Raw genomic sequence first — 22,386 nt, forward strand, 5'->3', positions numbered from 1 at the left:
TTCGTGTGACATTGTAGACTTTTATCTTAGCATGCTTAACATCTTACAGTACTTGGCTGGCAATAAGCCACAAAATAAATAGCACTTAATCTTTGCACTGACAAAACTTCCAGAAAAGAAACAAGAGCAATATATGGCATATGTAATATTTACTTTATATATTATTGATGGCAAATAAATATTAATAATTAGATAGTGATCCACATCATAATGAAGTACTTATTAAACTCAAATAAGGGATTGAAAATACCATTTTGATGAACTATCTGGACTATCTAATGTAGTCAGTATACTAACCCAGTAGGAATTTTTTTAATTTAAAAAAGTGTTTTATTTCAGACAGAAAAAACAGTTACTATTTAGAATGCGCAATTCATGATAGATATTAGACTGATAAATTGTTTCAATTATAAACTGACGGGAACCTAATTCTTTGTAATCCTGCTGGGAATGAGACATACCAACTTTAAAAAAGACACTTTGTTTCCATTAAGAAGTTGTTCTAATGGCCTGATTTAACAAGAAATGTGTCAGCCATCTGCTAGAAACCTTGTTGCAACAAACTTACACACTGCCTTTCTCTGGAGTCAACATAGTTTGAGAGAAACGTCAAACTGATAACGAAGGCGTCCCCGGTGGGGAAATGGCCCCTTTAGAAGCCCTCTCGCCTTGAAAGACGCCCGCACCCCACTCTCCCGCACCCACCACTTGGCCCAGACCACCAGGAGTACCCCCTCCCCGACGCTCTGGCACTCGCAGCCAAGTGGCCTTTCGAATGACACCTCGAGGCTCCTGGTTTGTGCGTCTTTCGCGTGGGCCCCACCGCGGCCGGTGCCGTCTCTCCATCTCAGCCTCATCCGCGGGCTCGGGGCCCGGGCTGTGCCCCGAGACCAGGCCTCTCCCACACCGGCTGCCGCTTGTCCCCAGCGAGGTTCCCTCGTTCGTTCGCTCCTTCTCGGGGAAACCGACTTATTACACACGTAACACGTGTTTCAGGAACCCCAGATGCACGGGAAAGAGGAAGTGGCAGCCACCGCCGATCTCGGGGGCTGGCGGCGAACATCTCCTCACATCCCGTCTGGTCCTGTGTCTAGGGCGCGGGGTGTAATTTTGCCGTGAGTTATCCTCTCTGCGTGCGTCCCGGAGCCTTTTTCGTTCTCTCCGCCACCGTGTCTCTGCGTCAGCAAACGCAGTCCCGCGGGGCCGTGCACGGGGGGTCGTGGTCATTGTGGGCAGACGCGCTTCACTCCATGTCCGCTTACTGACGGGGCTTCTCCGGGACGGCCCGGCCAGCCCACCCTCCGGAACAATGCCTGGCCCATAGTAGGTGCTCGGTAAACATGTGTTGAATGAATCTTTTTCACCCCGATCAATGTAACAACAAAAAAAAAAGATTAAACCAGCTGGGCAAGGGAGCCGTAACCAAGGGCTACTCCCAGCCCTGCTGTTTTTCCGGTGTGTGGCTGTGGTCGGGTGACTTCCCGTCTTTGGGGTTTCCCTCAGCGCCATGGAAACAGCCCCGACCTCCCGGGGCTGCCCTAAGGATTAAATGAGGTCACGCATGTGGAATCCTTTGCGTGGAGCTCGCCTCCTGTTGGCCCCCGGTAGATGGCAGCCCCAAAGACTGCTCCCCCTCTCCCACCGCGTTGGGGCTGGGGCGCGCCCTGCGGGCCCCTCCCCTCCCCCAGTCTGGAAGTCCCTCTCCTCTTGGGGACGTTTCGGAACCTTCCAGATCTCCTGTTTCTGCCCCCACCCCACCCGGAAGAGAAAGGGATCGGAAGCTCTGGGCACTTCTTGTACCCTGCTCACTCGGTTCCACAGCCCTGCCACACTGACTGAGCACCTACTACGCGCAGAGCACGGCGCAGGGCTTGGGGGTTGAGTGGAAGGGTTTGCGCACACGGATTCATTCTCACGACCGACGTCGGTGACACGTGTGACCGAGAAGGGGCGACTCCCTTCGTCTCCAGAGGACTCGCGCAGACCGGCGAGGACCCAGACAACAACTCAATAAAAAAACGGGGAGGAGTCTGATCAGGTGGCTCAGGGAGAAAGAGGAACGGCAATTACCTCACGGAAAGATGATCAAACCCAGTCTTCCCTTTCCCTGGGGGGCTGCCCTGGGCCCCAGCTGAGTCGGGTGCCGGTCAGAGGGCTCTGGGCCTGCCCTTCCGCCGGGTCTGGACCTGCAGCTCCTTCCCCACAACCCCCACACCCCCCACACCCACTCCCCTGCCTGCCCCCCGCACCCACCCACACGCTGGAGGAGGGGGAGCCGCGGCACTTCTCACTCTGTCTCTCTCGCATTGTGCACAGAGCCCGGCTCACAGTGATTGCTCAATAAATATTCGTTGACTGGATGAAAGGATATTATCTATTTAATTTAAAACCATGTAAGAAGTATGTGAACACTGCCACCTATTGGTGGATGATTTTAACACATTTCAGATTCTGAAGCAGATTGCTGTGGAAATTAAATGATTCCAATTAGGCCTTTTTGTTTTTAACTGATGAAATTATTTCATTCTTCAGGCCCTGAGGTCATTTATCCTTCAATTAATGTTAAAATAGTAATTGCTAATATTCTTTTTTTTGTCATTTTTTAAATTTATTTTTATTTTGCTCATATCTTTTATGTTGTTTGGTTCTGAGGCTCTTAGGCGAAGAGCCCGGAAATACGTACAGACTCTTGTCGGTGAAAGGAGGGAGAGGGAAGTCGTGTTAATCGATAACCGCACCCTGGGCGCTTGGCCACTCGGTTTGGTCGGCTCTGCCAAAGCCCGTGCCTCTCAGCGGTGGCGTCCCCCGACCCCCGGTTCCCGTTGTGTAGCCGCAGGAAACCACGGCTGGTGGAGGCCACGGCTGTGCTGCTGCCGCCAAGGTGCGCGGGCAGCTCGGCCGGCAGCGTCCGGGACGCCGCGGGGCTTGTCCGCAGTGGAGTCTGCCGTGACTCCCCAGCTCTCCAAATGGGTGTTTCCTGAGGGGCCCTGTTTCCAGGGGAAAGCTGCCTGGGGCGGTGTGTGTGGGGCACCTTCGCCGACACAGTGTTCCAGCGCTCCGACTCCCGGCAGGAGTTTTATCCCCTGGACGGGAACCCTTTCCAAGGGGAGGCGTGGAATGCGCCCGAGGGCCGAGGTCTTCGTGGACGACTGAGATGCTGGCTCGACCTCGCGGTGAGCGGTCTCCTTGGCTGGCCCGTGTCCGTCATCCTCCAACGCAGGCGTCCCTGCGGGAGCAGGCTGCGGCCCCTCCACCTGCCCACCTGGGCCTCTGCTCCGAATCCCTGCGCACAAGCCCCCTGCGTGTCGGGCCTGATGCGCGTGAGGGTGGGCCCCTGAGCCCCCTTTCAGGGACTCGGGTACATTGGGAGAGCAGGGCACTGGACGCTGGGGAACCCGGGGCTGGACCCGTCCCAGACGGCCAGTCCAAGGCGCGGAGAGTGCGTGTCCTGTCAGATGAAACCAAACCGGCCGCAGCTGGGCGGCCCCTGCACCCCAGGTCCACGGGGAACACGTGCCAGGATTCGGGGACGCATGCCTGGGACGGCTGTAGCTGCCCCGTGGGCGTGGGGGGGGGTCTTCCTTGGCCCCAACTGCCTGGTTCTCTGCTGCTGCCTCCAGATCCAGCCACTGGTCTGGCGCAGGCTCCAGGCTATCTGCCTCGTCCTCCTCCCGGAATCCCCAGCTCCTGCTTAGAGCTTACAGGAGGCTTGGGGGCATCTCCTGAACCCACCGGTCCAGGGGAGTGTAAGCCAGCTTCCCCAGCCAACCCCCTTCCTGCCAACACACAGCAGTAAAAACTGTGGGGGATTGCAACACTGTTCACTTTGCAGATACTGGCGGCAGCCGAGTGTCAGAATGGCCAGGAGAGGACGGTGTGCTCGCTCGCCAGAGGGGAAATCCTTCCTCTCCTCTGGGCAGAGTGAGAGCCCCGTCTGGGCTCCACACTCAGGGAGGGGTGGGCGGAGTCTCCCGGGGTCCCAGAGCCCATCCCCCACACACCCACATGGAACCACCCCCGGGCTGCCGAATCTCTCCATGGAGCTCACTCTCAGGAGTGGGTGACCGGAGACAAGTCCCGCAGCGCCCCGAGGGGTGCTCTCCCAGGCGCTCTCACAGCCCGGGCACGTTGCATAGGTTGCTGGGCACGGAGGGCCCGCTCTCAGCACTCCTGAGGGCGAGCCCTGGAAAGGACACGTGTCCGGGGTGTGGCTCCGGGTCGGTGGAGGTGACGAGCCCCACAGTGTCGGGTCACTGCTGCCCTCACACGTTCTGTGGGTGTGCCCTTCCCCCCCTGGCTGGTGAGACTCATCGTCCTGTTACAGGTGTGCGTCTATAAGACTTGCACACGCGCGTGGAACTGCCTTCTCCCGGGCGCCCTTGGTGCACCGGCGGGGATGAGGGATGCTAAAGTAAACGTAGTGGGTTTTTTTCAATACAAGTGTAACTTTCTGAAACAATGCAGCATGGCAATCGTATGTTCTTAACTCTAATAGAGGAACATGATACAGAGTTGAGGTCAAGTGTCAGGAAACCTGAGCACTCAGAGCCACCTGGCCCCTCTGGGCGCCCTCGGGCGGCAGCACAGGCTGGCTTCTCCGCCCTGCAGTGGGGGGCCTCCCCCCCACACTCCTCCTCCTGCCCTGCCACAGCGAGGGGAGCCTGTGGGCCTCCGCGTGCTGGCGTTCAGGGGGGCCCCCCATCAGACTTCTCTCTCCAAAGGTGGCGGACACCACGCGGTCTGTGCCCCAGGACAGGTGCTGGGTGGCTCGTTCCTGTGGGTGCGGCTCCGTGTCCTCCTCCTCCTCCTGTGATCGGAGCCGTGCCGGAAAGAGCAGCCTCCCGTCCTCCTACGCCCTGCCTGGCGTCCCTGTGCTGTGCACTGTGCCGTCTCCTGTCCCAGCTCTCCTCTCGGTCCCTGTGTCCTCGCCCCGCCTGGGAATCTAACAACACAGGAGACTCGGAGTGAAGGCTTGTGCTTCCGCCTAGAAAATCCTGTGCACGTCGCTACCCTCCCCCGCGCACCCACCCGCCCCCAACAGTGAGAACAAGCCAGGCAGTCTGCGAAATCGCAGCTGTTTTAAACCGACCAAGTTCAGTGTGATGAACTGAAGTCCCAAAAGTGACACCCCCGGTGTAGGGAGCCCGGCCCCCAGGCGGCCGTTACCTCCAACGGAGCTGCCAGGGGAGGGAGGCCCGTGGCTGGGAGGCCGGGAGGGCGGGAGAGCGGCAGAAAGCTCAGAGCGCCGGGAAGGGCTGAGTGCGGGCCTCAGCGTTCTGGAGCCCCGGGCGCAGGGGACCTCCACACACGCCCCCTTAATAATGTGTCACGTGTCCAAGGGTGGTTCTCCTGGCGGTGCCTCTCAAAGGGTTTCAGGTTAGAAGTGAAGGAGAAAAGCAGTATGAGGGCGCTGTCTGCTCAGGTGTGTATTCTAAACGTGTGAGCACACAGAACCTGTGAGGTTCCCCTTCCTCTCCTGGCTCACGCCCCACGTGGCTCCCTCAGGCATGGGTGCGTTTATCAATGTCCGTCATGCGTCTGAGAGCAGGGGGCCACTTGAGAAGCTGGCGGCCCCATGAGGACAGGCGTGGACGCTGGAGCCGCGAGGACTCGGGGTCCGGCACCGGCTCTGTGTCTGAACGGGCACACTCCTGCCCCACCGGAGCGCCCTTTCTCCATCTAGCAGGGGGACGTCCCCGCCGGTGGCTGTCACCGGAGGGCTGTGCCCTCTGGTCTTCGGACTCCTGCTGCCAGCTTGCCCTGTCGAAAGCCTGCCCCTGGGGGTGACCTCAGTCCATCTGTGGCCCGACCTTGAAGGTTTTGGGGGTTTGGTTTCCCCCGTGTGGTCAGGGGGTGGTCTCAGCCTGGCCGAAGTCCACAGTGGGGTCCCCACACCTCCGATGAGATGTCCCCCATTCTTTCCTACTTTTTTCCAAAGCATCCTCTGTCAGGAATCGGCTAGTTTCACGTAAGTTCTTTAAACACTCTGTCAGGAGAGCACGGGGAAGAGCCCACGCCTTGGACACGGTCAGGCAGGGCGGCCGCCGTCTCCATGAACCAGACGTTTTCCTTCTGCAGAGAAAGGCCCGGCTTCGGGGTGGAGCGGGGGCCATAGCCGCCCGCGCCCGGTTTGGGGCGCTGGCTCACAGCCACTCCTCTCTGCGGTCCCTGGGCTCTGCTCTTGTTAACTCACGCTGCTCACCTGGCCCCCGTGCGACAGACCAGCTCTCGGCTGTGTGTGCGTGGGTCTCAGGTGTGCGCGGTTCGCCTCCCTTTAAAATCTGCTCTTCTTCTCTCCACAGCAAACCCAAGGAGCCCGTCTTCAGCGCGGGTAAGTCTGACGCGACCTCGGTGCGGGTGCCCCTCGCCCACCCCCTGGGGACCTGAGGCAGAGAGGCAGCGGCTCTGGGGGCCAGCTTCTGACACGAGGGACTTCAGGGGCCGGCTGTCAGCCCGCCCCTGGGGACCCCGGGGGCTCGCTGCCCGGATCATAGAGACCGACCGCCCGTGAAACGGCCCTGACAACTAGACCTTGCCTGACCCCCTCTGGAACCCGACTCAAGGGACGTCAGCAGGGAGGAGGGGGGAGGCCACTACCAGGGAGTGCCGTAGGCCGCGGAGGTGTCCGGCCTCCTGGCGTCTCTGGGCCACACCAGAAAAAGAAGAGCTGTCCTGGGCCACATGTGAAATGTACTGCAACACACAATCACACAAACAACCTCATGATGTTTTAAGTAAAGTTACGATTTTGTGTTGGGCCGAGTTCATAGCCGTCTGGGCTGCACGTGGCCTGCGGGCCGCAGGCCGGACCCCCTGCTTGGAGTGTCTAGTCGGCAGCTTCTGCTGCCCCGTCCTCCCGCACATGGGCTCCTGCCACCAGTAGATACCTGCATTTCTCTGAAAAGTGGAGTTTTGATGCAGCAGGTTACAACTTTCCTGAAAGGAGCCCTTTTTCCTTTCCCTGCCTTTGACTTCCTGGCCTGCAGACTGATAGTTCACAGAGACCTTCTGTGGATCTTTCCGTAGCACATTTCACGGAAGGCAGGTGCTAGTTTTAGAACATCAGCCTTACTTAAACGCGCACTTGAACTGCAAAACAACTGACAAGTAGGTAATTAGTTAAATCCGTTCATTTGATTTTAGCCTTCCCAGATTTCCCCTCTAATCCAGAACCGAAACACGGAAGTCGGAGTGCGGGGTTTAGCAGCAGGAGCTTTAGTGTGTATTTTGTTTTCAGGAAGCGTGGGCTTGCTGACAGTGGCTGTCTGTCAGCCTGCGGAGCCAGGCTTACTTGTGGGGGTCCCTGAGACGCGCCCAGGTCTCTCTGCCGGGGGCAGGGGGCGTCTCCCAGCGGGGGTGGCGAGCGCCCCGCGGCAGGCAGGCAGGCAGGCGGGCGGGCGGGCAGGCCCCCGCAGTTCTCCACGTCTCTTTGTCTAGCCCTTCTGTCTCTGTCTCCGAAATCCCAAGGGAAGCGCCGGGTGACACACTGCAAAGGTAGGCCGCCTCCCCGGAACCTCATAGCTCTCTGGGCCCAGCTGTGGCCCGGGCCGCGGAGACTTCTCTCGTACAGGCAGACAGGCCCTCGCCTTGTGTGAGAGTGTCTCTGTGAGGCCGGCCACCTGGGCTGAAGCTAAGCCCCCGAGCATTGACTCGGTTGGGTCTGAATAAGTAGCTGCCATGTGGATCTTGATTGATTATTGGCCAATGACAGGAACTTCCAAAAAACCTGTGTAAACCTAAGAGAGCTATAGGACACGCCCGGGTGCCCACTGTTTGAAATGGTGTCCTGCACCGCTGCTGGCCTCGCCCCCTGGCGCCTGGTGCCTTGCGTTTGGTGGCTGTGTGCTGTCCTCCTAACATGCCTGGAAGAGCCGTGGCTCCCCCGCGCTGCGTTCTGATTTTAGATGTAGGGTGTCTGGGTGACCGGCACGGAACCACACCGAGGCTGGACCCGGTGCCTTCTGCCCAGCCCAGTCACTTAGATTTGCGGAGTCAGCCAGCCTCCGTCGTGAGGACATCATGAGCCACACCTAACTGCAGTGTGCGCAAGCAGCTGTACTTTGATTGGATGCATACACACCGATTGAGTCCAGCCACGTGGGCCCTGTGCGTGCTGCAGAAGCGGCATTGGGTGCTCTCTGCCCCTCCCCGCCGAGGGGGCGGGCGGGGTCACTCTGAGTTAACTTCAAGCTCTGTCACGCCGGCCCTTCCCGTCACTCCTGTCAGTCTGCTGGGCGCTTTTGGGTGTGTCAGTGGGCCACCCAGTCTGATGTGCTGGGAGCCGGGGGAGGGAGTCAGAGAGGGAGGCGGTGGAGGCCAGGAGAAGAGCCTGCGTGGGGACCCAGGGCAAGGCAGACATGCAGGGGGCAAAGCAACACGCTGGCCAGAGAGGAGAGCCCATGTAGGGTGGCCGGGCCGGGCGGTCGGACCTTGGCCTACAGCAAGAGACGGGCGCAGGATTTCGGTGGAGTCCAGCTTTGGCCTTCATGGGTGTGGCAGCAGACTGTACGGTGGCCTAGGGGCCAGTAAGAGAGGCTGCTGTGATGGGGTCTCTGGTGGCCTGGTCCGGTGGAGCCGGGGGAGGGAGCCCCGTGAGAGCCTCCTGACGGGGGCCCCCAGAACGCGGCGTCCGGCCCCCGGTGCAGGAATGAATGCGCACCGCCTCACGCCCCGAGCCCAGCTGCACTGGCAGAGCGGAGAGCGTGTCACCTGCATGCGTTCCAGGCCCGCAGCGTGCGCACGGTAACAGCACTGCCGCGGCCCCCGGCTGCATGGGCAGCGTTGCATGCGGCATCGTGGGAAGCCCTCCGGAGTGAGACTTGCAAAGCTAATCCGTGACGGTGGCACCTAACGGTGTTGTGATGACTTCATGGCGTTTCCTCACCCCTCCACTTCTGCGGATGGGTCTTCCGTGGCGTGACTCCAGGTCTCCCTGGTCCCGACTGCCCAGCCGTTCAAGGGCCACGAGAGCCCGGTCCTTGGATCCTTTGATCCGCGGTGAGGCAGCCGAGCACAGGGAGTTCCGAATCCACACCCGTCAGGAGTGTACCGGAACTCGCTCCGGCCTCATTCCGTCCTGGAAGCGCAGCCGGGGAACCCCAGTTGTTTCTCTTCCGAAGTCTGGGTGTTGCCTCGTGTTGGGGGATTAGTGGGTCTCACTTCTGTCCCCACAAGTTATTAAGGCATCGCAAGTTATTGTTATAAAATAACCCATAACTCATAACATTTCATAATAGAAAACACTTGCTCTAGAAAGTTTATTTCTTGATTTTCTCTCCAATGGGCCTTTTGCTCTTTCATTTTCCATTTCTAGCCTTTTTTTTTTTCCGAGCATTTTCCTTTTTGCATGCATCCTGGCATGTACTGCTGCTGATTTTGGGTGTGCAGTGTAAAAGATACACAAAGATATATTTTTACATTGCAATATGACAAATCATTCAACTATTGAAAGGTATCTTATGAGTTTGATATCGAAATCACGTGCCCATTGAACTCAGTAAGAAGTTTCAGCGGATTCCTTGTGTTAGTTGTGATTTGGGAGGGTGCCATTTTTTCCCATCGCGATGATAGAGAAAATGTAAGCACCAACACCTCTCATGAAAAGCGAATGGAACCTAGTTCTTTCCTGTTTTTCACTCTTCTTCTGTATTGTATGTACGGAAGCCAGCAGCGTGTCAGAGGTACGTGAGGGGAAGTTAGACACGTGTCAGGAGTGACAGCAGAGGGTGAGGACTGCAGGTCCCACCGAGAGCCTGGAGGACGCACATCCGTGGGCCGGGCCCCGGGGCGCCGGGCGGCTCACCGCCCTGTCTGTTCCCTTTGCAGAGGAAGGGTACGTGAAGATGTTCCTCCGCGGCCGCCCCGTCACCATGTACCTGCCCAGGGACCAGGTGGACTCCTACAGCCTGGAGGCCAAGGCGGACCTCCCGCCCAAGAGGCTCAAGCTGGAGTGGGTGTATCCTCCGTCCGTCCGTCCGTCCATCCGTCGGGCCTCCGTGAGGTCCTCGGCCCATTCAGGCTTCCGGCTTCATGTTTAACTATAGAAAGTCATAAAACTTAAGTCCTCTTAAGCTTCTAAAAACAAACGCTCCCCCTTAAAAAGTGTAGTTTAACAGAATTGGCTACGCATCGGCACCCAGGGAGACTAGGAGCTAGTGACCCCGGAGAGCGCCGGCTCGTGCTGCCCTCCCCAGGGAGCTCTGTGGTCCTCGCTCGGACGCACAGACACCGTCCTCCTGGAAAGGGGAGACTGACCGCTGGGTGGCTGGCCGAGCGATTTTTTTATTTTTTGGAGAGCTGTGGGAACATGCGTGACTCGTTTCTGGCCTGGATTTTAATTTTTCCGACAGAATAAAGTTAGTGAAAAACTTCACTGAAAAGCAGATTTAGCAGAACGAATCACAGTGCGTAGAATCTGAGGTTCTGATGAAGCTGGAAGTGCTGACTGTTTTTGGCCGGAGCCACCCTGCGCTCGGTCAGCTCTCCAGGGGCGGGCGGGAAGGCCAGGGCTTCCCGCTGTGCGAGGGGACAGCGGCTGAGACACGAGGAAACACTGAACTTGTTATGCATGAGAAAGTGAGGCTATCGGAGAGTGACGCTGTGCTGGCAGGAGGTTCCTAAGCTGAAAGGAAGGAAGAACGGCAGCCTGGGAGGAAGGACGCGGGTCCCCCCCAAACCGAGCAGGGCTCGGAGGCCACGGGAGCCCCACTTGCCGGCTAGCCCGGCCTCGCCGAGGGGGTGAGAGCAGTGAACACCCACGCACCGCAAGAGATCTCCACGCAGCAGAGATGTAACACCCCTTTGAAAGTACAGGAAACCTCCCCCCCACCCCAGAACCTAGGCCACAGGGGTCCGAGGCGGCCACGCGACTGCCGTTCCTGAGACGGAGCACCCGGTGCCCGCGTAGCAGGGGATTCGGAAGGTGAGGTCGTCCCGAGGAGAAAGCCCCGAAAGGCGGGGCAACAGGGCCGTGAAACAGGCTGGGCTACCTGTGGGCTTTTCTGTTTCACTGTATTTTGCTTCCGCTCTTCGCTCTCAGTCCACTTTCGCTTCACGGCACTGTTTTATTTTACTTTGGGGGAAGCCTGCAAAGGCCCCCTTCCAGGCCATGCAGGTTTTAAGACAAAGAGCAAAAATCCTGAATTCATCCTCAAACAAACACTTATTGACTGCCAGTTTAATGCAAAGCCCTGAATGCAGATGACACAAAGTGGGTTTAAACTAAAGTTGGTGTAATTACATTGAGAAGAATTGCTACTGCATTTGAAACTAGGGAATCATATACTTTGGAAACTTTTTAGAATTATCATCTGTACCTAAATTTCTCCCTCCAAAATATATTTTTATTTTTTCAGATTCAGATGTCAGAAGGGTCCCCTACACCTATTTTGGGATTGATCTCAGTGCATGGAAGTGAAGTGATTCACTTAGTGTCTCCTTGAGTCAATAATTGTTGAATTGGTTATATCAGACCTGGGAAACATTATTCAAAACACACATTTGTTCGGCCTACTCCCTGTTTATATTTTAGAAAATATAAAACAGTGGTATTTGCTCCAAATAAGTGGTATTTTTTTTTTGCTAGGCTATTTTTTCACATGTAAGTTCACATGTTTTGCTCTCAAAATAGTTTTCAAGGTTTGGAAGTATACACACCAAAATCTTAACAGGTAATTATCCTAAGGACCTTGGAATGGTTGGAGGAAGGAACTAATTTTTTAAACTTTTATATACTCGTATATGTGTGTATTTGTGGTTTGCACCTTTTACAAGTACTTTTCTAATGAAAAAAGATTTAGCTCCAAGGTTACAATTAAAAATAAACTTAAATTGACTTAAACATATTAAAGTCAATTATCAGTGTCTTAAATTTTTTTGAAAACATTCTAAAACAAAGAATTATCAAAGCTTGGGGAAATACAGAAACTAATTGAACAACAATAAAATAGGTTTTGAAATTTAAAAAAAATTATCAAAGCTTAAAGTTTTTTCTTGGACTAGGGTTGATACCCCCACTGCTTCACATTTGGAACAGTAGTTACTTAACCACTTTCAGGTGTGTTTTGTTTTCCACACGTGCCACAAGTGATACAAACTAGAGATCTGGTTGATTTCCCAGTCATGCCCCAGAACCAGGCCGAGTCTCTCTCATCGATCCGCAGCGCAACAGCCATTTCAGTTCCCGGGTGTGAGTTTGTGTCCCCAGACGATAGCAACGTGAAGAGGTGACGGAGGACAGACTCAGGTGGCCCTGTTGCGCCTTCTAATCCCAGTTCCCGAGCCAGACCCCCCACCCCCAGAGAGCAGAGGTTCAGGAGGGAAAGGCTAGTGAACACGCCGTGGACTCTCGCGATAGCTGAGTAGGTCTGAGCGAGCGCGGTAACTGCAGATGCATGTTACACAAGAGGCAGCGGAAAGGAAGGAGAAAATTTGGTGCATGGTGGTCCAGCGTCAAAATACAACTTCGGGGCACTTTGACCCCGGAGTCAGGGTGGGGCCGTGCAGCAGAACACCGCGGCTCTCAGCCTTTCAGAGCAGTGGCTCGGCCACGTTTAAAGGCAGAGGGGGTGTGAGGAAGTCAGGACCCACGCAAAATTCCAGCAGCTCCGCAGAAAACACTGACCCTCGGGTGCTTCCCAGATGCGTGGTTAATTGGCTGAATTGAAAAGAGTTCATCTCCCAGTGACTTCACGAGTGTCTGGTCTAGTTCCCTTTAGTAAATAAAATAGATTAATTACCATTTTTAATCAAGCTAAAAAAAATCCGCTTTCAAAAGGTAATATATGCTTTCTCAATATAAAGCCACATGTTTGTATTAAAAATAAGTACTCACGTTAAATCAATGACCATTTCCAACTCTACTGCCTCTCTAGGGAGTTAGAACTATTTGGCACTATTTATTGTACAATTCAAGGCTATTTGAACTTGTGAAACTGAGAGTAATAGTCATCCATAGAATTGTGTTGCCTACTGAATTTTATTGCCTGTTGAATAAAGCTGATGCTTTGTCAGCTCTTCAGAGGAACAAAAGTCTTTTACCTTGACACGTTCGAAGCTACGGGTACCGGGGCCGAGACTGCCGGAACAACCTGTACCTGCTGCCCACGGGCGAGACGGTGTACTTCATCGCGTCTGTGGTCGTGCTGTACAACGTGGAGGAGCAGCTACAGAGGCACTACGCCGGCCACAATGACGACGTGAAGTGGTGAGTCCCCCGGCTCTGGCTGACACCACGCCCTGGAAGCACTGTCCGCGGAGAGGGCCAGAGAAGCAAAGGGAGCTGAGCAAGTGGGGTCCGCGGGAGAGCTCTTCTCTGTGCTCTGTGCTGTTGGCCAGCGCCCTGGTTCCCCGAGACTCCTTTTCAGTTTTCTGTCTTTACGACTCATCATCTCAACCAGCCGTCTTGCCTGAACCGATAGCTCTAATTGACCCCTGATTGGAAGCCTTCTTATGACATCTTGTGCCAATGGCTTCCAATTTCGGTCTTTATTTTTTAACAAAAATTAAAATGCCTTGCCTCTTGTTTATGGCTGGGCCTGCTGTTCCCATATTAATCCATAGCTTTTGGAGGGGTTTTATGTATCTTGGAAGGAGAGAGAGATGGATGGATGGACAGACGGACAGATGGATGGACGAATGGATGGACGGATGGATGGAACAATGGACTTACATACTTGTAGGATGTCTTTGCTATTTGATACACTCAAAATGACTTCTTAATAAAGTTTTTAGACTAATTAACGGTTCTGAGATGGAAATGGTATTTTCCAAGCAAAAACAAAATAGCTTTTATTCTTGAGTTGAAAATTCTCTAGAGATGTGGGGGTGAAGATGAAATGAAATCAGCTCTGACTTGCATCAGTGGGGTCCTCGGAGTTTATTGTGAGTCTGCAAGAAGTTGGGCATTACGTCTTTCTTATTTTTAAACTGTCAACGAGATTATACTTGATCGAGGAAAAAATTAAGTTTACCCCTAAACAGCAGCTATCTTGTGGATTCTTTTTAGCCTGGCGGTGCATCCGGACAAGATCACGATAGCCACGGGACAGGTCGCCGGCACGTCCAAGGACGGCAAAGTGAGTTGCGGCCTCTCTCGTGTTTTTGTCACACGCTGGCCACACGGCGGAACGTCTTGCTGATGAACAGGCCTGCCTAGGTGTCAAGCACCTGAATACTTCTTAACCCTTCATTAGAATGTTTTACTGTGAACTAAAATCCTTACAGTGATCTTAAAAACCCTTTCAGTTTAGCTTCATTTCAGCCAGTTTTTAAATAACATTGTTCTTGTCTAACAATTCACTAATTCTTAAGAAATTTACATGCATGATAAATATGAAAATATGAAACACATGTTTAATAAGTGAAGTTAAAATCATAGTCAATGATCATTTGAATACGGGCCTCTCGCCTCCCCAGCGATTTCGAGCCCCTTCCCTGCGACCCATCCGCACGCTGTCAGCCCGTGGAGCGTGTCTGTGCGCATGCGCGTGTGCGTGCAGCCCGCTGAGGCTGCTGGGGCGCTAGCACGAACCCTGCTGGCGCTTCTGCAAGGCGTTGGCTGGTGTTTGAGGGAATCAGAGGAGAACTGGTGGAATTTAGCAAATAGAGCACATTTCAAAACTGGCTCCCAGGCCCTTGTTTGGGACAGGCTGTGGTCATTGTCCTGTCGCGTCCAAAACTCCTGTCGTTTTCTGATACCGACCTTAGTATGGCTGCTTACTGAACGATATATGATCTGAAACCAACCACATGAAACGCTCCCACTTTTATCAACATGGTTTCCTCCAGCGAACGAGTGCGACCATTTTTCAGCAAATAGTTCAATAACATCAACTTTTAAATACTAACTTTATGCTATTTTCCATTGAAATGCTACACTTGAAAGAACAGGAACAATAAATCAGACCACTGTTATGTTATATAAATACACTTAAGTGGAACAGTCGTCATTTTTTTTTTTTTTTTGTAAAGGGACCTTTAAAGTTCTTTGAAACTAGTAGCAAGCCATGTGCTCCCTCTAGTGGACTAAAAGTGTGTTTCAGTTTCTGGCATTGAAATCCATCTGAACTTTCTAGCCCGTGAAAATGTGGTGGCTGCCTGAGCCTCTCCTTTCACGCCCCTCGCAGAGCAACAAGAGAGGTCACGTAATTGTCTGCAGCCGCCCAGCCCCTTGGAGACAAGCCCAGGCTAGAACCTAACTCACCCCCGCCCGCACTCCGTCCTCTAGGCACAGATCTGCCGACCGTTCTGGCGTGCTGGCTTCTGCTGAGAAAGAGTGAAATTAGTGTAAATCACCTTGGAACTCCATAGAGAGCGTGGCACTAAACCGTAACAATTCTCGTTTTCGTTGTGCGAGGCTGATTGCCTGCCGTGCTCCCGTGGGGCCCGAGGAGCGCTTTAAATGGCGGGCGGTGGCCGCCCGAGTGACGCACACACACTCTCACCTCGGTGACCGCACGAACGCCATAGCCTGACCCTTGTCCGAGATTCCGTGTCCCTCGTCATTTCTCATTTTTAAGATGCAGGGGTGTCCAGGTGTAGAAGCAGAACCATCCCTGTGCGGCCCAGCATGGGCTGTGCAAAATTACAACTTGGCAACCTCCCCTGAGGTCACCTTGGCCCAGGGGTCGTGGCCCCCTGGGGACAGCGGGCATCTTTCTCCATGTTAATAGAATTCGGAAAGGCAGGACGAGAGCTCCTGCTCGGACAGAAGGGAGGTAGTCTTGTAGCTCCGAAGCAAAGGTGTGCGGTCGTCACAACGAGCACGTGGCGTGTTCTCTCTCCCCAGCAACTGCCCCCACACGTGCGCATCTGGGACTCCGTGACGTTGAACACCCTGCACGTCATCGGGACGGGGTTTTTCGACCGAGCCGTCACCTGCATTGCCTTCTCTAAGTCGGTAAGTCTGAGCCGGGAGCGTGGTGCACTCTGTTCCCAGGGAGCAGGTGGGGGGGGGGGGCGGGGGGGCCCGACTGGGGGGGAGCGTCAGTGCACAGGTCGCTGCCCAGCCGTGTGCGCAGGTCTGACTCTGAAGCCTTCGGGCTTCCCCGGCCCCTCAGCCAGAGGTCGCCATTCCAACCAGACCTCCCCAGCCACGCACGTGTGCCGACGGCAGGAGGCCCTGCAGCCCGCCGTCTCAGGTTCCGTGAGGCAGCTCGCCTGCTCTGGCCTGGCATTTCCCCTGCCCCTCCCGAGGGGCCCCAGCAGACCCTTGCTGTCCTCACAGGGGCCGGCTCCCCATCTCTAACAGGAGCCGGAGGGCCCCCGGGGTCTCCCCGCTTCCTCCAGACGTGCCTGCTGTTCCCAGATCCACCCCATCAACAGCATCTTTGGGTGGCTCAGAAACGGATGTCCAAGGCCCCTGTCTGTGCTTACGTCCAGGCAGCACACGCCTCGCCCCAGTGCTCTCGCTCCTCCCACAACCCTGTCACCCGTCAGTACCAGGCGTGTGCTGCGTGTGCTGCAGGCACCGGCTCCTGTGCAGGGCGGAGGCCCTGCAGCCCCTGGAGGCTGCCTTCAGTGGCCCCGCTGGGGAAGAGCCAGCCCCTGGCCCCTCCCGCTCCCGTCCCTTCATCAGCCCCACCCCCTCCCCATTCTCCCGCTCCCCTTGTCCGTCTGTCGAAGCAGGCAGGTCTCAGAGGTGGTCAGTAAATACTCTTCACCTGAAATGTCGCAGTCCTGATTAAAAGTAAAATTAGTGTTCATTTTCCATTGCGCTCAACCTATCTTGTTCTCAAGTGTAATCTTTGGGTGAACACACGTTTTTTTCCAGAATGGAGGGAGCACCCTGTGTGCCGTGGACGACTCCAACGACCACGTGCTGTCCGTGTGGGACTGGCAGAGGGAGGAGCGGCTGGCGGACGCCAAGGTCTCTCTCCCGGCCGACGCTGGCTGCGCTGGTTTTCCCATTTGGAGCTTCTCTTTCCCCTGGCTGCTGGCCGCTTTCCTGCTTCGTGGTGGGCTCTGGGGCCCCCATCCCAAGGCAGCCCTCGGGCGACCCCTCCCCCAGATCGCTCTGACCTGCCCCTCCCCCCCCACCAGGATGCCAGGCCCAAGTCCTGGCCGCGTGTCTTACTCTCCACGAACTCTGCAAGGCTTTTCCTTCCTCGCTTTACAGCCACGGCCCTTGTGATTCACTCCATCGCTCATTCGTTGACTTTTTCTCCCTTTCATTCCACAAACGCCCCGTGCACTTGCACGTCGAGGAGGCCCCGGAGGGGTGGGGGTGCTGAGAGGCTGTGCCAGTCCCAGCCCCCGTCAGTGAGGGGCCAGGAGGGAGCTGGCTGGGCACGCGGGAGGCCGGCACCACCCGCCCGTCTCCTCCGGGGCCCAGAGCGCTCGGGAGGGAGGGGCGTCTTCTCTGCCCCACCTCCCGTCCATCCTGCCCAATAGAGCAGCGAGCTCCGCGCATGCGTCCTCATGCGTCCCTCCCACTACTTCGTGGTTCGGCCTGTTTCGCAGAACTGACTTTCTAGTTCCGTCCCGGCAGCCGCTAGCCTTACTTAGGTCGTCTCACTCCCCTCCCGTGGGGGTCAGCCTGGGGTCGCCTTCCTTGCCTGTTGTGGGGAGAGCTGGTGGGTCACCTTCCTTGCGACCCCGGGATGCAGACCCTGCACACTCATCAGTCACGTTTCCTAGCGCCTGTTTTCGTGCTAGAGCCTTGCGTTCTAGCGGTCTGGTCACGAGTAAGTGCGTGCTGCGTGGCTAGGTTGGAGGTAGTCAGAGGCCAGTTGCTCTCCGGGTGTGAGAAGGTGCGACTGGATTAGCAGCAGCTGGAGCAGTCAGGTCTCATTTATCCGGCCAGGCTGAAGGGAAGTGACAGTCACCCGAGGACCTGGATCCCTGGCCTGGTTGCCGGCCCATCAGCACAGTGCCAGGAGTTAGACCGGGAGGGACCCCGGGGCAAACATGGCGGCCCACGTGGGCCGGGAGCAGTGGAGCCGCACGGAATGCAGATTCCCAGCCCCTCCCAGAGATTCCCGTTACTACACAGGGAGGGGCCTGACATCTGCACGAAGCGCCCCGCGGCCAGCCTACTGTCCGGCCATGACGGGAAGAGGAGAGCCAGGTCCCCTCGCAGTGCAGCCCCCCGCTGCCCTGCCCCCAAGCCCGCTGCAGGCCTGCTCTGTGCTGCTGCGGTGACGGGTCCTCACGGAGGGAGGGCCCTGTGTTGTGGCCTCGGGCTGCTGTCCGGTGGGCGAGACAGGCGAGGAGAGGTTAAGGCCACAGCAAACGTGGGCTCAGTGTCTACAGAAGATCAGTTCAGTGGGGTGGGTGCCCAACAGTGCGGTTTATCGGCAGGGTCCTAAGAAACCTGAGCCATCCAAGCCCTCTCTTTTGCCCAGTGCTCCAATGAAGCTGTGTTCGCCGTGGATTTCCACCCCACGGACACCAACATCATAGTCACCTGTGGAAAATCACACCTCTACTTCTGGACGCTAGAAGGAAACTGCCTCATTAAGAAGCAAGGGTTATTCGAGGTAAAGTTCAGTTGCACCTGTAGTTGGTGTTTCGGCGTGTACCTGGGTCAGCTGGCTCTGCTTGTCATCAGGGGGCTTTCAGGCACCCGGTCTTAGAGTCCGTTTCACCAGGCCAGTGTGGGGGTGCGTGTGCGGGTGTAGCGACAAAGACTATTCCCAGACCCCTACTAGAGTTGGGGAGCGGGCCCCCACCATGGCCAGGATACCCTGTGCCTTTTAGTCCGGCCACTTGGGGGCCTGTGAGAGCACCAGGCGACAGCACCTCTTCTCTCGGGCGACATTTGCAGCCACACCCAGAGACTGAGTTGGAGGACCCCTTTATTTTGGTGCCAGGACCCTGTTCCTCATGCTGTGGGTGCAACATCACTGCCTGCCCTTTGCCCCCCACCCCCACCACCCACCTGGGCTGGCGCTGTCTGCAGCCTTACACGGCCAGGAATGCTGGGAGAGCGGGTGCCCTCACGGCGTCAGTGACGTAGCAGCAGATAGAAATGAATGGCGTGCAGGGTGGTAACGCCGTCCCTCGTGGGGTTACTGCGAGTCTAGATGGTATTCATGAAACAAGAGGGTGTCTTGACTAAATGTATGTGTACGTATATTTACAACATTCTGCAGAAGCAAGAAAAGCCAAAGTTTGTCCTCTGCGTGACTTTTTCCGAAAACGGCGACACCATTACCGGAGACTCGAGCGGCAACATCTTGGTGTGGGGGAAAGGTAACAGGTGATCGTTTCCAGCTCAAACTGGTTTGGCGATGTTATGAGCAATCAAGCGTGACTTCGGTAAGAATTGTCTGTTAACACAATCCACAGGATCGCTCTTAAACTCCAGGTTCTGTAGGTACACACACACGCGTGTGCGCGTGTGGCCTGGAACTGTTACACCAGAGCCAAGGAACACGGGACTTTAGGAGTAGTGGTCTGTTGTCATTCTGAAAGGCCCGTTAAGCCCAAGGTGTTCCGATGGGATGAATACCCCTGTTAGGAGATGTATCAACAAATGACGATGATGAAGTCACCTGTGACTATTCAGCTGTGAAATATTTAAGCCGCTGTGGGCGCTCATGCAAGTCCGGCCCGAGCCCCCGCCGCCGGCGAGCAGGCGGTGGGAGGGGGGAGGCGTCACTCAGAACACACTCAGCTCAGCCCAGGGAGCCTCGGGCTCACCTACCAGGAGCCAGGAGAGAAGGAGCACCATCCCCAGCCTGGGGGACCTTCATTAGAGTTTGGGTTGATTGGCAGCGAAAGTCAAAACAGACCTGGCAACATCCTTTCCGACTAATAGGGTGACTCTGTGGGTCCCCGCTGCTCTGGATGCCGGGTGCTTTCGACGCCGTTTCCCTTCGCCCCCAGAGCAGGCCTGCGGGGCACGAAAGGGAGAACGGTGACAGAGGGCAACTGCGTCGGGTGGCCTGAGACACGGCTCCTGAGACAAGTCCTCGCTTGTTCTGAGCCACGGTTCCCGTCACACGTGCTTTGCACTAGCGAGTGCTCCCTCCTTGCACAGTAGCGACCCAGCCCGTGCTCGCCTGTGCTCTGTGCGCGTCCAGAAACCGGGCCCGGTGCAGACCTGCACCGCAGCAGTGGTCTCACCAGCAGTGTTGGTTCTCAAACAAGACCGGCCCGCAGCGGGCCGAGGGGAGCCCCCTCCTGAGGGGCTAAGGGTGGTTTTCTCGGTGTGCTCAGGTACGAACCGGATAAGCTACGCCATCCAAGGGGCCCACGAGGGCGGCATTTTCGCACTTTGCATGTTAAGGGACGGCACCCTGGTGTCGGGAGGAGGCAAGGACCGAAAGCTCATTTCCTGGAATGGAAACTACCAGAAACTTCACAAAACTGAGGTAAGGCAGTGGGCAGCACTGTTGAAGTTTGTTTTGAGCCTTAAACTGTTACCCCAGTCAGCTTCCTTGTTGGTTTGAAAGCTTTAGCATATACCATTTTGAAAGTTTTTTAGATAAAATTTTATTGAGTGGGATAATATATTTTTTAAGATTTTATTTATATTTAGAGAAAGGGGAAGGGAGGGCGAAAGAGGAGGAAAGAAACATCAGTCCGTGGCCTCGCCTACACCCGCAGCTGGGGACCTGGCCGAGTCCCGGGCCTGTGCCCTGACCAGGGATCAGAACAGCAGCCTCTCAGCCCCGGCTGCCGTAGCTCAGTGGATTGAGCGCAGGCTGTGAACCAAAGTGTCGCAGGTTCGATTCCCAGTCAGGGTACATGCATGGGTTGCAGGCCACGGCCCCCAGCAACCGCACATTGATGTTTCTCTATCTCCCTCCCTTCTAAAAATAAATAGATAAAATATTTAAAAAAAAAGACTTTGGATTCTGAAATAATCCATTTATTATTAAAAAAAAAAAAAAAAAAGAACAGCAACCTCTCAGTGTGTGGAACGACACCCAGCCCACTGAGCCATACCAGCCAGGGCGAGTGGTATAACATTTTATTAAAATCATGGAGGCAGCTACAGTACAACCATGAAAATGGAATTACAGTATTTCACTGGGTATACAGCACACCCACGTTTTTGTGTGCATTATGCACAGGATAATCATGCCCCTTATTACACCCATGGTTCATAATCATTATACCCCTTTACAAAGCACATCTTTATTTCTCCCTCAAAACTTTGGGCAAAATACTGCACATTATACAAAGCAAAATAACAGTAAGTGTATAAAATTTGAGGTGGTAACATATTTCACACACTGTTTTTATAATAGAATCAATCCCATTTTTCCAAGGGAATATTATCTACATTTTGATTTATCATTACAATCTATTTCCTTTTTATCACTTTCATTTTGAGCGTGATGCTTTGGAGACTTTATCACTTCGAGCTGTTATTCACTGAGCGTCTGCTCTGTACCTGGCTGAGTGCCGGCGCAGTCTCCCGTGCTCCGAGTCCTCGAGTGTCTGTTCCACCCCCTAGTACCTGGCTAGCAGCCTGCGCACCAGTGGGAGCCAGAAGCGAGAAATCCAGTGTTGTTTCCACATACTCGGTGCATTTTCCCCCCAGGCCCCGGGAAATTACGGGCAGACAGATGTCAGCACCCACCTGACCGCTGACGGCCCCCCTCCCCGCCCCCCGAGAGCGGACCCGTTGTAGAGGGTTTCCCGCCGCTGGGTTGATGCCCACCACCCGTCAGAGAGCAGCTGGCCCGGCACTTTGGTGTAGGAGGACTTGGTTTTGTTGCTCATTGCTCTCAGTAAAGGAAGGCCTTCACCTGACCTTGGAGACCACTTCCCCTTTCCCTGAGATTTCAGTGGACATTATAATGAGATTTGACCAGCACTTGCTTGACCATGTGCTTACCCGTGCTAAGTCGTAACCACACTGAAAGCACCGAAGCCTCATCCAGTTTCGTAGAAGGTGCTCACCATGTGTATGTACCCGTGACCCTCCTCACTGGCCGGGCCTGCCCTCCCCTGTGCTCGCTCCCGTCCCAGACGCCGGAGTCGGGCGGTGTTGGAGAGCAGGGGCTGCTGCTCCCCGCCCCAGAGCTGGGCCAGAGCCAAGCCCCAGCGCACCCAGGCCCCCGCGTCTGCTCGCACAGCGAACTGTTCTTGGCTGGTGTGTTTCGGAATTTTTTTTCTTAACATGTGCATGATTCCACATGTTTACCAACAGGAACAATGGATTTCAAAACTAAACAGAGCGAAGTTGCCAGAAAATTCACCATTTTACGTTACAGTGAATTGTAGGAACTCTCGCGATGCCTTGTGACACGAGCCAGCCCCTCATCCTCCAAACCCCACCTGCTGCTCACCGCTGCTCACCTGAGTCGCGACCAGGGAGGAGCAGCTGACCTCGAGGGCTTCTCGCTTTCTAACCATGTCAAGGAAGAGTGCTTCCTTCCTTATTATTTTTTAAACGGGTTTAATTCTTGCTGATTCTTTCAAGGTATA

The 22,386-nt window shown here is 55.2% G+C and overlaps 1 protein-coding gene across 4 annotated transcripts in view; it reads left to right on the forward strand.

Annotated features, from left to right (window-relative positions):
* Positions 1–22,386, forward strand: part of EML1 (EMAP like 1) — a 139,043-nt gene that overhangs the window by 103,146 nt on the left and 13,511 nt on the right. For 2 of the 4 annotated variants that reach the window (XM_028506486.2, XM_036013942.1), the window contains exons 5-14: positions 6,303–6,331; positions 7,438–7,494; positions 9,826–9,955; positions 13,055–13,204; positions 14,006–14,075; positions 15,788–15,898; positions 16,772–16,867; positions 18,345–18,479; positions 19,095–19,194; positions 20,164–20,318. In XM_028506486.2, the coding sequence (XP_028362287.2) occupies positions 6,303–6,331; positions 7,438–7,494; positions 9,826–9,955; positions 13,055–13,204; positions 14,006–14,075; positions 15,788–15,898; positions 16,772–16,867; positions 18,345–18,479; positions 19,095–19,194; positions 20,164–20,318 (1,033 nt within the window). The remainder of the gene's footprint in view (positions 1–6,302; positions 6,332–7,437; positions 7,495–9,825; positions 9,956–13,054; positions 13,205–14,005; positions 14,076–15,787; positions 15,899–16,771; positions 16,868–18,344; positions 18,480–19,094; positions 19,195–20,163; positions 20,319–22,386) is intronic. The other 2 variants (XM_036013940.1, XM_028506485.2) reach the window with 1 other exon arrangement.

The sequence above is a fragment of the Phyllostomus discolor genome, chromosome 1 (genome assembly GCF_004126475.2).
Source record: "Phyllostomus discolor isolate MPI-MPIP mPhyDis1 chromosome 1, mPhyDis1.pri.v3, whole genome shotgun sequence".
Classification (NCBI taxonomy): Eukaryota; Metazoa; Chordata; class Mammalia; order Chiroptera; family Phyllostomidae; genus Phyllostomus; species Phyllostomus discolor.